This window comes from Stegodyphus dumicola, chromosome 5, assembly GCF_044657685.1.
Source record: "Stegodyphus dumicola isolate Sdum_Otavi_A_Nest chromosome 5, ASM4465768v1".
NCBI lineage: Eukaryota > Metazoa > Arthropoda > Arachnida > Araneae > Eresidae > Stegodyphus > Stegodyphus dumicola.
In genome coordinates, this window is record NC_140772.1 from 124,570,895 (window position 1) to 124,585,026 (window position 14,132).

The window sequence follows — 14,132 nt, forward strand, 5'->3', positions numbered from 1 at the left end:
TACAAGAATATTCTCAAAAGATCTGATAACCTTAAAACCCTCCATTCACATAGTATTTCAAGGGAACTTACATCAATCATTTTCAATATAAAGGCACTAGATATTTCAATTATGGTTTTCAAAGTGCTTTAATATATTTAAATCTTTGTTCAAATTTGGATGCCATGGTTCAAAGCAAAATTTATCAAATTCAAAATATTAGAGCTATGTTATAATTGGCCAATAAACATATATTTTAATATTATATATGAATACTAAACAAATATTTTATTATTTATTTTCAAGCATACAAAAATATTCTTACAATTGGCTTTCACTGAATTATCACTGAACTAGCAGACTGGTCAAAAATCAATATTTTCTACATTATTTTCATTTGGATAGGAATGAAATTCAAAGGATAAGATAATAACATTTTCAAATCACAAAAATTTCCAGATATATACTGTTGTTACAAAAATAAAACATATACTATTTATGTCTTTTGAGCTTCGACGTTATTTATTACTCTATATAAGGATATAAAAGTGGGTTTTGAAATTATTCACATTTATAAAGCTTAGATGTTAATTCCAACTATCAAAAGAAAAGATATTTCAAACACATTCCATTTTTATGATAGTTAAGTTTCAGATTACATGTCCAGCCCAATAATAAAAAAGGAAGGGAAAAATATAAATAGTGCACTGAGTGAATACATTTATCGTGCACAAATAAAATTCTATACATAATGTTTGATTTGTAAGCTGTATATATTTACACTGATGTATGTACATTTATATTGCCATAAGTGCTAAAAAAATCAGTTTAAAATTGCACTGCAGTGGTAAACTGCATTTATTTATAACAATTAAATGTTCTTATTATGTATGTATTTATAAAAAAGTAAGCTATTCTTGCAGATTATGGAATTAAGATTACAGAAGAGAATTGTTTTTCACATTTATATTCAGATTCTGAAAGAGAATTAATTTAGTAGTTTATTGCTTAATGCAAGTTAGAATATTCTTTGTATTTCTGTCTCGAATGAAAATTAAAAAACTCAAAGGTTTCAATGCATCTAAATCAGAAAATAATTCTCATTTTTTCTTCTTTCAAATTCATACATTATTCCCCTCAACAGAGTTGAAACATTTTTAGCTTATATCCTAAATTCTTACAGTTTATAAAACATAACTACGCATGTTAACGTGAAAGACCGAAATTGGAGAATGCCACACTCTCCAGTCAATTTCAACACACACCCTCAGTGAAAAACCACATATTTGGTTACATTCTTATACATTCGGACTATCACTATTCGATCCAAATCCTTTGTTTTGCCACAAATGAGGTCATGTGGCATCTATTAGTTATACTCTGAAATACTGTTGTTTCTCAGTCATGTGGCATTATTTGTTACTATCTGGAACACTGCTTTGTCAATCTTATGCATGGTTTGCTGATGCGGTCAACAATTTCTTAATTTTTATTTTTTTATCTGATACACTAATTTATATTGAATGGCTACTGTAGTGAACCATGATCTTTTTTTTTTTTTTAATTTACATTAATTAATTGCGAGTAAACAAAAAGACAACTGTTTTCATTTTTCTGAAAAGTATTCTAAAACACTTTATGCTTAAATAATTGCAAATTAGATACAAAAATACTACATATGCAGTTGTAATAGAAAAGACACTATTCTGAAACCAATTGTTAGTTAGGAGTTAAGATGTCAAGTCGATCTGATAGACCTGCAGTCCCACAGGGATGGCAAATATAAGTTTATAATGGTGGGTTAGGAGCATATGATGAAATTTCTCGAGCTACAGACTTTGTAAACTAAGACAGCTGAAGAAGTACCATATTACCTTCTTCAAATATTTTTAACATTTGAAACCTCAGCTATATTGCATTCAAAATAATGGTATGGAATTCAGTAACCAAGTCATATCCGAACTATGTGCTACGTGGAAAGATATTAAGGTAATTCATGGAAAGCCTCATCATAGTCAAACATAAGGCTCAGGTGATAGGATACTTCAGGATATACAGAATATGTTAACTGCATGGATAGAAAATAACAATGCAAATAAATGAACAGACGGTTTGCTCTTTGTACAATTTTCCAAGAACACTACATCCATAAAGGAATATGCTCAAGTTCTTATAAAGCCCTGTTTGGCATTAAACCAAAAAGAGGCATAGCAGCGTCATCTTTGTTTAGCGAACAAATCGCAGATGTTGAAACCAAAGAATAACCGGAAGAAATTGTTACCACTTTTGAAGAAATTTAAGCAGTGGCGGCCATAGCAGATGAAGAGCTGTAACCTACCATGTCTTCATACGAAGCCCTGATTGAATACCAAGAGTTTATTTCTATAAAAAGAGCAGTTGTTGAAGAGAATCTTCTACTGCAAGCAATGAAAATCTTATAAAGCCCAGAAAGAACATTTTTTCCTGCTCAAACTGGTCACATCATATGAATAAAAGTCCAATGTATGGCTGGTTGTTTTTGGAATAGATGATTCTGACATCTATAAATTAGAAAACAAAAATGGTACCCTCAAGTAGCTTTACACCCGGAATCAGTTCATAATTTGTAAAGAAAAGTTACTTTCGATAAATGAGATGCAGCTGCAATTAATTCAAGAAGTGAAAGGCAAGGCTATACATGCTGCCATTGCAAAAAGAAGTGTTTCAAAACTGAACACAGTTTCAAAAGCAAGGGATTCTTGTGCAATTCAAAGTGCAGTTCAAAAAAACAGTTGTTGCAATAAATAAGACTGCATAATGTCAATCGCATAATTAAGTAAAATTATTATTAGTGTTATTTTCTTTTTTATTTAGAATATACTGTTTAAATTCAACAGTTTATTTGCACATGCTGCTGCTTAAACCTTCTCTTTTGACATATGTCACATGTTTTAATAATATGATTTAAAAAAAACGTAACAAATTTTTATACATCATTCATCATAAGTGCACAGGGAATTGACATTTGTTGGTGTAAGAGAGAAATAAGTACATATATTTAACAAATATTTCTGAGATACACCAAGCAACTATGTGAATATTGACATTCACCGGAGAATGTCAGCATTCTCCAAATTTCAGTCTCTCATAATAAATAGCACACAGACAAAAGAAAGCCAAAGTTTGAGAATGCATCAAAACATTATTTCACAACATGGAAATCCATTAGAGAATGAACTCTGTGTTCAATGATGAAGAGTTCTTTTATTTAGCTATGAATAATGAGCAAAATATCATTTAAATGTATAAGGTAAAAAGCTCATTATTGTTCACATGATAAAAAGCTATGGAATACCAACATTTTTTTTTTCTTTTTTCTTTCTTTTTCTTTTTCTTTTTTTCTTTTTTTTTGTGATAATGAGTACTTTTTGTTACTTTTCCCTGCCAACAAATGTAATAATACTGTAAGATTTTTGTTGTTTCCCTCGATGTAGTTTCTTTAACAAAATTTTTGCATAAAAGTATCTCCAGCTTTCATATAATTTCCCATAATTGATTAAAAGTACAATAAACTGTAATCATACAAAATATCAATAAGTTTGGGATTTTATTCCTTACTTTAATTTCATATTCATATTTTTATATTACTATAGCTGTGCATTGCCAATTGTAACATTTTTTTAATATTTTGCCCTAAAAGAATTTAAAAAAAAAATTATTGTTGCTTGATTATAATCTTAGCATTTACAAAGCTAGATAATGCTTATTTTATTTTAAGAACTACATTTTTTTTTTCAATTTACTATATTTTTGACCACCCCCAAAGGAATCCTGAATCATTTTGAAATATTTCAAAATGAAAATATCTATTCGAAACCCTTATTAAGAAAAAAATCAACAAAGTGAATTACACAGAATTTACACAAATATGATATTATATTACAGAAAAGGGGGGATATATACACAAAATGAATATGAGCTAAACTCACATTCTTCACTACAGATCTACATATTAACTGATAATAATTATTATATATTATTCTACATATTAACTGAAAATGACTTTTGGATCGATATCACACTGGTATCCTTTTCAAATGAAATTGCTACAAATTAGATTATAGGTATTAACTCAGCTTTAATTTTCTGGTGGTCATCAATAAATTCAGCAAACACTTCAGATGCATACCATAAATTACAAACTTACACTAAGAGTGTTTGTCGTTATGGACAAAATATTCAGACAGAGTGAATTTTTCTTCAAGCACAAGGGATCTGACCTTGCTTCATGAAATTACCCACTAATTTTTGTATTATAAATGAGTACTGTATATGAAAAAAATTTATATATGTGAAAATGTGACATCAGAAGGACCAACATGTTTTTACACAATAAAGGATTTTGCTTTTCACTTAATCCGAGATCCATTCCACATTTCGGTGGTTATTTCATTATTAAGTAGGTAAATAATCAAACACAGCTTTCACTTTTGCATTTGAGATTCAGAGATGAAGTAGCAGGGAAAAAAAAAAAAAAAAAGATATATAATGAAGTAATATATATATATATATATATAAATGAAAGCTATTTAACAGGGAGTAATATTTTTAAAATGAATAATGCTGAGACTATATTCCTGTTACAAAAGCAAAGACAAAGGATTAGCAGAAAACGTCTGGCATGCTGCAGTAAATTTGATTTCAATGTTAAAGAATTTGACAAGAAAACAAACTTACTCCTCAGACACATTTGCATATAATTCTGTATTCCAAAGTACTAATCCTATACAAATAATCTTTTAAGTAAATACACTAATTTTATTATAAAGTTTACTACCATAATAATTTATAAAATTATATATAATAATTTACTACATATTATTTAATTATTTAACATTAATTCAAAATTAAACAATACATTTTAAATTAGCATGCTTTTCTTTTATTGTAAATAATATATGTTGAAAATCTGTTTTAAAACAGCTAACATCATGTTAAAGAATATATTTAACTCCCCTTTAAAAGACTAAGTCTCTAACATTTTTCAGTACTGATAAAAACAAATGTCTTAATAAAAGTCAATATGAAAAAAAAAAGTGTTCAGTTTCTAATTACCACTGCTTTTTTAATACTGCATATGACATGAGAGTAATGGCTGTTAATTTTGCTCACTATCAAAGAGTTAAAATGTAACTAAATTGCACTTCTTAACAAATTAGGATAATGGATTTAAATAATCAAAAATTCATTAAAATAAACTAAAATATAACATTAACACAAATTTATAATTGAACCCTGATTGTAGTCAAAGATATTAACAGTTTTACAACTTCATTTTTATATTCTATTAAGAGAGTGTAAAAACTATATAAGAGACTTTGAAACTTTTTCATTAAAACATCATCACAAAGTATTGACATTTACTGACAGTAATATTTAAAAAAATTATTTAAATGCATCTTTATATATAGCTGAAAAACGTAATATAATGCTTTACATAAAAAACTACTTATAAAATAGTTTTTCATGACTTGAACTAATTTTGCATACATGAAATTCTCAAATTATATTATTTTAATTCTACTTTTCATAGCTTTAGTAAAAAAAAAAAAAAAAAAAAAAAAAAAAAAAAAAAAAAAGTAGCAACTATACTCAGAAACAAATAGTAAAACCATAAAAATTCCAATAACATATATTTTAACTATGATACCTATAACATAACTATGGTATTTGTTATTCCTATATATTTATAATTTCATATTCACAGATCTTTCCAACAATTTTAACAGGTCTAAAACTACAAAATTAATCAGACATTTAAGTAATTTAAAAAAAAAAATGGAGCAATACAACATAAAACTATATCAAAACAGTATTTTTTTACATATTTTCTACTTTTTTTTTTCTTCTTTTTTCTCTTTCTTCTTAAGTTCTACCATATTAAACAAAAAAAAAGTCTTATCAGGGGCGAGCATTTAATTCATTTATAAAGTCCCATTCCATTTCATGGTCCATTGATATATTTAATTCCTTCACTCGATTTTTTGACCTCCACACTTTGAGAGTGAAATCATCACTGGCTGTTACAAGCATCTCAGGATCTCGAGGATTAAATGCCACAGAGTTAACAACATCAGAATGAGGCAATTTTGCAAGACAATTCCCATAATGCCGATCCCATAGATAGCCATGTTTATCTTCAGCACCACTGAAAAATATTTTAGTAACTATTACAATAAGGCCTTAATAATTTAGGCAAACTAGAAACATATCAATTAGTCAAAATTTTGTACTTACCTGGCCACATACTGATCACTCACATCCAGAAATATAAAGAAGCACTCATCATTTGGTGTGTATGCCTTATGTGACCGTAGCATAGTACCTACTTCTTTTAATGTACATAGGTCAATCACATGAATGTCAATTTCTTGAGCTATTGGAGGTGGACTTAAAGGATTTTCTATCACATAATTCTGAGGCCATGGTCTACTGTTTACATATAAGTATCTACCATTTTAAAAAAAATCCCATATTAAGTAAATAAGGTAAAAAAAGGTGCCTTGAAATTGTAAATTCATTTAAAATGTTAATACAGTAGAAAATATAAAAACAGAAGTCTCTCAATAACTTTTAAACAAAATAAGAATATTTTTAAAAGTTTGTCGTAATGTAGTGAATAAGAAATTACATTCATCTCTAAATAGCTGGTGAACAGAGTTATGAATATAATAGTGTGATTTAGTAAAATGATATATTCCATGCATCCTTTTATTGTAGTTTTTACAATATTCATGCCCTACACAATAAGGCTACTTGAAGAGCCTTTCTACCAGGGAAATTAAGAGCTTAGAGGTTTTCTCTAAAAAACTATGAGAAATGTTGGTAAAAGTCAACTGCAAAATGATACAGCACCATTGATTTAATATGAAAAAATATATTATTTATACAAATACAATAGACACCTATGCAGTCTTAAATATTTAAAACTGATGCATGACATTTTATTAATGCAAAGTGCAATTTTCTCTGAAATAAGATTCTTTAGAAGTGTTTGCAAATGAAATCTTCTTAAATCAAACATACAGGTTCATTTACAGCCCACATTATTGGCTATGATGACTCCCCTAAACAGCCTCCATGATCATCAAACATTTACATCTGATACATTTCTCATTTGGGATAACATAAAAAAATTCTGGATCTATGCTATCACATGACTGATGCATGAAGTAGAGTAACACCTTCCATATTTATAAATGTGCATGCAAACATACTTTTTTGAATAAGAATGTGCACTATATAGCCAATGGTAACTTTGTAGAGACATTAGGTATTTTTTGAAAATTGGCAAGATGAAAAATGAGCAATCGCCTTCGCCGGGAATCGAACCACGGACCTCTGGAATACCGACCCAACGTGCAGAACCATTAAAGCATGCTAGGAAGACGGGAGAAATACCTTATATACTCTCTTTGTTAAAGGGCGACTGGGATTTTTAGGACCCAATCGCCAAATCCTGGATGGGGAGAAATCATTACCCAACATCCTTTTAGTTCTGGCACGCCTTCACCGGGAATCGAACCACTGGAACATCGGCCCAGCGTGCAGAGCCACTAAGCCATGAAGGCATGCTAAGGAATGTGGGACCTCTAACCTTATAACTTCTTTGAACATGCCTGACATTCTGTTGTATGCATTGTGAATTTGTTTGCATGTTTTGTTTTAATGGCTTATAACATGAAGCTACAATCACCTAGCACATATCATTAATCCATGAAATAACACTTTTGTACTGATGTTTGTATCTTCATTCTTCAAACGCTGCACATCTGTTTAGGAAACTTTAGATCGAATAGGTAATATACCACTGTGCATGATTTAACTTTTCATATTAAATCGACAAAGCACTATGGGCTGGCTTTGTAATTCAGCAACTTTGTAATTCACATTTTCGTATATCTTTCACAGTTTTAGAGAGAGGTTAGGTTATCTTACTTAATATGGCAAAGAAGACAAAGGCTATGTGCATAAAGGGAGGAATGGCTTTGTGGAGGATTTTCGAAGAGAAAATGGTTCATATTCATGTTGCAGATGGATAAGCCCTTGAAAACAAAACATGCAGCCAAGCCCATTAACCAGGGTTAAAACTACCAATATTCAGAAATTTTAACCACTTGGCCACAGGTGGGGCATTTTTTAACTGCTACAATCTGAATTTTCTCAACAGAAAGTACGGCAATGGTGTCATTTTGTAGCACATTGTTCTTACACCATTGTTTAACATTAAATTCATAGCTGTAGCTAATTCTGCTCACCAGTTATTTACAGGACAGAATTTCATATTCCAGCTATAGACACAAACAATGAATCCTCTCTAAAATGGTAGTTATGTTGTTTTAAACAGATAGCTTAATCTTTTCATTACTCAAGGCTAACGAAATTTAAAAGAAGAAACCACATACATATGCTCAAAGGATTATTCATTTTAAAACAAAATTTTTTCAAGCAACTTATGAATGCAACTAGTAAATGCAACTGGTCAGTAATTTGAAAGATTTCTTGCATTTTTACCTGACCTAGCTATGGGAATAACCACAACTCGCTTCCATGCACTAGGAAAAGGATATTCCTTTTCACACTCTATTAAAGAAAGTGAGAAGGATAGACAATGACTTAAAAGATAGATGCTTTACTATTTCATAGCTAATGTCATCCACACCAGGGCTAGATCTATGCGCATGCAATAGGGCTCTCGTCAGCTCAAGCATTATAAGATCACTATTATAAAGATCAGAGCTGGGAGAACTTAATGCTATTGGAAAATTTTTGGAGAATAGCTTCACAAAAAGAAATGCTGATGAGTAACTGTTGCCACTGGAAACAAAAGCAAAGGTCTCAATTATTAGCAATCTCTTCTGTAGTGCTAATCGCTTGGTCATCTTTTTCCAGGATGGAAAGTGAGTGGTCTTTATATATTCCCTATGCTTTTTTAACTCTTTTTTACACTTGTTTACTTGGTGTAGAAGCTGTTATGATATGTAGGTTAACCAAGTTTCCCTCCGACTTTTATGTTACACTTTTCCAGCTTTTGCTTTAGCTCTTTTGAAAGCCAGAAGACTGGACAATATTGGATATTGGCAAAAAGTACTTCTGGTCTTTTTTGTTGCCTGTGAGTCACATAGCATTCATTGTTTCACCAAGGCTTTGAATACTTTAGGAACTGACCAGAAATTTGGAACAGAGATTTCAGCAGCATGAAACACTGTCTTTCTAAAAACTTCAACGGCAACATCTTTAGGAACACTGCTCATCATTTCCTCTATAACTTCAGCATGGGTAGTAAACAATTCCCAACTTGTTCAATGAAAGAGAAATTAGAGAGTTTTTCGAAGAGGACCCATTCTGCTTTCTATGAAAGTCATTATGAGAGGGAAATGATTGCTATTGAAAGGATCATCTCCAACACTAAGAGATAAAAATAGCATAAGTAATGGCAAGACCGAGGGCATGGTCTGCTCTTGTACATTCATGAAAATAAGTATTCTGCCTGCTCTCAAGCAGACAGATGCCATTATCCTCAATCATTTGCTCTATATGTCTTCAACGTGCATTGGCATCCTTACTTTCCCAAAGAATACTGTATCCATTAAAGTTACCAAGACTTATAGAAGAACTTAGCAGCTACTCTATGAGCTCATTTAAAACTCATTGATCGATATTTTTATTCAGTAGCAGATCCAAACAACAGGCAGTAATCAAACAACTTACATTTATACAGCAATAGCTTGGAGATCTGTCCTTAAAGGGAGTACAGACAAAGACCAGTCAACATGTGAGGCGAAAATGGCTACACCTCCACAGGCATGTTTGTTACTTATCTTATCTCCCATCACCATAAAATATCTACGAAGCTTCTCAGTCTTATCTGGTTTGAGAAGTCTCTTCAATTGCAAAACAAAGTGGATGATATTTATTGCTCAAACTCTGGTGGAAGCTACAACATTTCCAAGAGATAAGAAAGGGCATCATGAATGCTTAGTCTTCTGCAATTCTTGTTTTTCTTTGTGATGGAAAGTCAGATCTTCCTCGGTCTCTTATATCTTCTGAATCTATGGATTGAGCACTCATCCGATTTGGTGCCTCGCAATTACCTTATTACCTTTTGGAATGTTTAGTTTCTCTTTATTTTCAATATTATTACAGAAAATAACAATTATATTTACTGTATTTTGTGCAGCTGGATATTTAGTGTTTGAAGTAGATGATTCCTTGCTAATTTGACTTTTGTCTGTATAGTGTTCGAATTCAGAAAAATGCTGATCTTAGTTTGGATTCCTATCAATTTAAATGACTTTATCATAGCTGAATATGAGGATTTAGATATTGTTTGGAGGCCTACCAGCGGCCAAGTGGTAAAATCGCTGAACACTGGTAGTTCAGTCTGAGGTTTAAATCATGTAAAAGGGCTGGCTGCATGGACATTTCTGCGATTTTCCCTATGTGTAATGTGTACACGAGACAGTTTCCCTTAGGAAGTCTTCCTTTAAGCAGATAGCCCTCAAGTACTTTGCCATAATTGATTAAAGCAAACTAAACCAAACCAGAAGATATGGTTTGGGTATTTAAAAGAAACTTGCTTGCTTCTGCAAATGAGATATTCTTTGTGACCTTCAAGTATTGCACTTCCTTTTTCCCATCTGCCAAGTTGAACAAGACCTTGTATAAGCTGGATGGTTTCTTTTGCTTTTTACACATAATGAAGCAGCACTGCAAATTCATGGAGGATTTCTGAACATATTGTCCCTGTTGGACTATCCTGACATGAGGTTTTCATGTATCCAAACCACTGACACTGAAAATTACATTGGGTTTGGCATATATGGACAGACTAGCAATGCGGATAGCCTGCCTTTACGCTTTTTGGTAGCGCTCAGGAGTTTTGTACATGAGGATGACATCCTTCATAGGATACAGCACGCCTTCTTTATGATACTTGATTCATATGGCACTACATACATGCTGATCTTCTAGCTTTGTAACTATCTCTTCATCAGGTACTTCAGTAAGGTCTGGTTCTAAGATAATACCATGACAGAAGTTCAATATTTGTATGCTGAAACCGTCACTGTCACTTTCATAAGATTTGCAGACTCCATTGAAGAGCCTATCTCTACAAGAAGGTCACCAGATCAGATACATTTTGCATTCTTCAATTCTCCTACTACTGAAGTAATGTATTTATTTATCGAAAATAGTTTTTCAGAAGTTCACCATTTGACTGCTTGCATTGAAAAATTTAGAAAGTAAACTATTTGATCTGTTTGTGATTTTTACCTTGATTATGTATCTATCCGTGATTTTTTCCTCAGAATATCATTATCAGTATTTGATTTGAAGGTATTAAAAAAAAAGTTCTTAGTATTTTATTTGAGCGATAAAGATTCAGCCCTACCAACCATGGATTCCAACAAGGGGATGCAGATTTCTATATCAGGGTTAAACGGGTCTATATACAATCTGAAACACCACAGTCAGCTTACCTCCTGAAAGCTTATCCCTAAGGCACTGATACTAAGGACTGGTGACTAGCCAACTGGCACTAGCGGGAAAAACCGCCTTTTTTAAAAAATCTGAAGCAGAGGCCAAAGCAACATGATGGGGACACCTTGCCCCTGAACTAGCAGGACCCTCCTTTCCAGCCTTATCGGTAACAATGCAAAAACCACAAGGATGGAACAAATGGAAATAGAACAGCTAAACAAAAATGAAAAAGACAGGAGGAAAGACCACTAGGGCTCCAGGATCGTAATCCCACCTCATCAAGAGGGTGATCCTTTGAAGGGCTAGAGTACCTTGGGATTGCCCCTGGTCTTGCAATATTAAAAATATATTTTAGGTCTACAGCATCTAATCATGCAAATTTCCAGTCTTGCACTCTAGAACTTTGATGATGATTTCTACTACATATAAACTGGAGTTAAATAAACTCAACAATTTAGAAGCACACTTGAATGCTTTCTAATGAAGGTGATGAAGATAAAGGTAATGTTTTTAGTGATCAAAGTGACCACTGAAGGAAATGACTGTAGACAAGAAAGATAAGGTGATTCATATTCCAAAGAAAATATCAAAAACAGATGAGACAAACTCTGAAGAAAATTCTGCATTGCATTTTAGAAATAATAAAATAATTAATTCTTGGCAGTGGATGGTACATTTATGAAAAAAGCCATAATATTTTTATTAATATTATTACATCATTGTTCATCCATCAGGTGTAAATGAGAATCAAGAAAAAACAATACCTCATAGAAGTTTTGATATTCCTTTATTGTGTTTTCAGTTACATTTATGCTGTTTGTTCACTTTTCTAATGTAGAGAAATATGATGTTATACGGCGATAAGAGTGACCCTAGTTAGATGTTGAATGGCAAATGGCTCATTAACCCGCCAGCACAGGCACTGGAATAAAATTCCATCCCATGTCTAGTCTTTTCTTAGAAAATAAAGGAAGGTCATACGTGATCTTTGTAGTACTTTATGGGTACAGGTAAGGCTAGGGGTCGTCCAGAGAAATTTTTTCCGCGTCCTTGGGATTTTGCGTTTTCGCGGAAGGTATGTAAAATGGGATCGTAGTTACCCCATGCATGTGCTAATGTTTCACTTCTAGAGTGACATTCATTGAGATAAGAGCATACGAACAAAATCAGCAATGATGCGGGATCTTCTCGCTAGTGATACCGATTTTGAGTGCGATAATATTTCTGAATGTGCTCAGGAAACTTATTTCGACCTGGAGTCGTACGATTCACATGATTTAGGGAGCATGTCTTCTTTGACATAAGATGATTTTCATGTGGAAAAAGAGGGAATAAAATGGATTAAAAAATTACCTCTGAAAAACGTTCGTACATGGACGCACAATATAACATTTCTGGCATTTATCTGATGTCAAGAAAAGCTTTAGAAATTTGAAAACTCCAAATGAGTATTTATTGAAAATTTTTGATGATGAAATAATGGAAAATTTGGTGAAATTAACAATACATTTCATCAATAAGAAGCAAATTCTCTAGAGAACGTGATGCACAAGAGACAAATGTAGCTGAATTGAAGGCGTTGTTTGGCCTATTATATTGTTACGAAATGTACAGGCATGGCAAGATAGCTTCCCTGCAAAGCAGCTTTAGGGTTGCCATAAAATGGCTGGGTAGGGCAGGGTTGCCACAATTGGCAAGAAATCACCCATTTGGCGATATGCCATGGACGAATAGAGAACTTTCTGAAACGAATTTTTACCGTTTTAGCCCAGAATGTTCTCGAACACAAGCCAAAAGCTATATAAACTCTGCTGGTATGCGGAGAGTTAGTCAGTATCGAGTCAGTTAGTCAGTCCATGTGGAGTCGATTGAGTTCACAGCCGGGCAGAGAGTGCCGAGTGGGTCATCATGTGCATCTCTTAGTATATATATCGCGGTTAGCGCATCGTCAAGAGTGTGCATTGAGCTCTGTGAACAACTGAACCAAAGAGTCGGGAGCTGTGATCTGTGTGTCGTTGAGTGCATCACGAGTTGTAGTGTGGAGAGTCTTGAGAGTAAGTGGAGTTCCAAGAATGATCGAGCAGGATCAGGAGCTGTACTCTGGTGCTTTGCAGTGAAGCTGTCTTCACCGTTATAGCCTGATAACCTGGAGGCTGTGTCGCTGATTGTGTCAGCGTGTTTATAATACTTCTTCGATGACTGTAAACGTAATTTTGAAGCTGTCCCGATTAATATTGGCTAAATAAAGTATGCTTCGATTCTTCATCATGTGGGGTTGTCGTTATTGACTCCAGATCTGCACGAACCCCGTAACATAACAAATGTAAAGAAGAAGAGGAAAAAAAAAACACGACAACTGATGTCAGAAGTGGGATTTGTGAGTGAATGCCAGTGACCCGCTTGCAGAGGAAAGGCATGACGGAGGAAACAAAGACTTTGATGGACTTCTTAGCCAAGAAGAGGGCTGAGGGCTGAAATGAAAGGCGGACGAGAAGAGATGAGGGCTGAAGTGAAAGCCAGATTGGCTGAGGTAAACCCAGACATGATACTATGAAAGTTGGACGGGAAGAGATAAAAGCTGGATATGAAGAGATGACAGCAGAAATCAAAGCCGGACTGAAAGAGATGAA

The 14,132-nt window shown here is 32.9% G+C and overlaps 1 protein-coding gene across 2 annotated transcripts in view; it reads right to left on the minus strand.

Moving 5' to 3' along the window:
* Positions 1 to 244: 244 nt before the first annotated feature.
* Fbw5 (F-box and WD repeat domain containing 5) overlaps positions 245 to 14,132 on the minus strand; it is a 111,942-nt gene continuing 98,054 nt past the window's right edge. The window contains exons 8-9 of one of the 2 annotated variants that reach the window (XM_085817023.1): positions 6,256 to 6,468; positions 245 to 6,166 (exon numbers count right to left, since the gene is read on the minus strand). In XM_085817023.1, coding sequence (XP_085673149.1) covers positions 5,920 to 6,166; positions 6,256 to 6,468 — 460 coding nt within the window. In that variant the 3' untranslated portion in view covers positions 245 to 5,919. The remainder of the gene's footprint in view (positions 6,167 to 6,255; positions 6,469 to 14,132) is intronic. The other variant, XM_085817024.1, reaches the window with a different exon arrangement.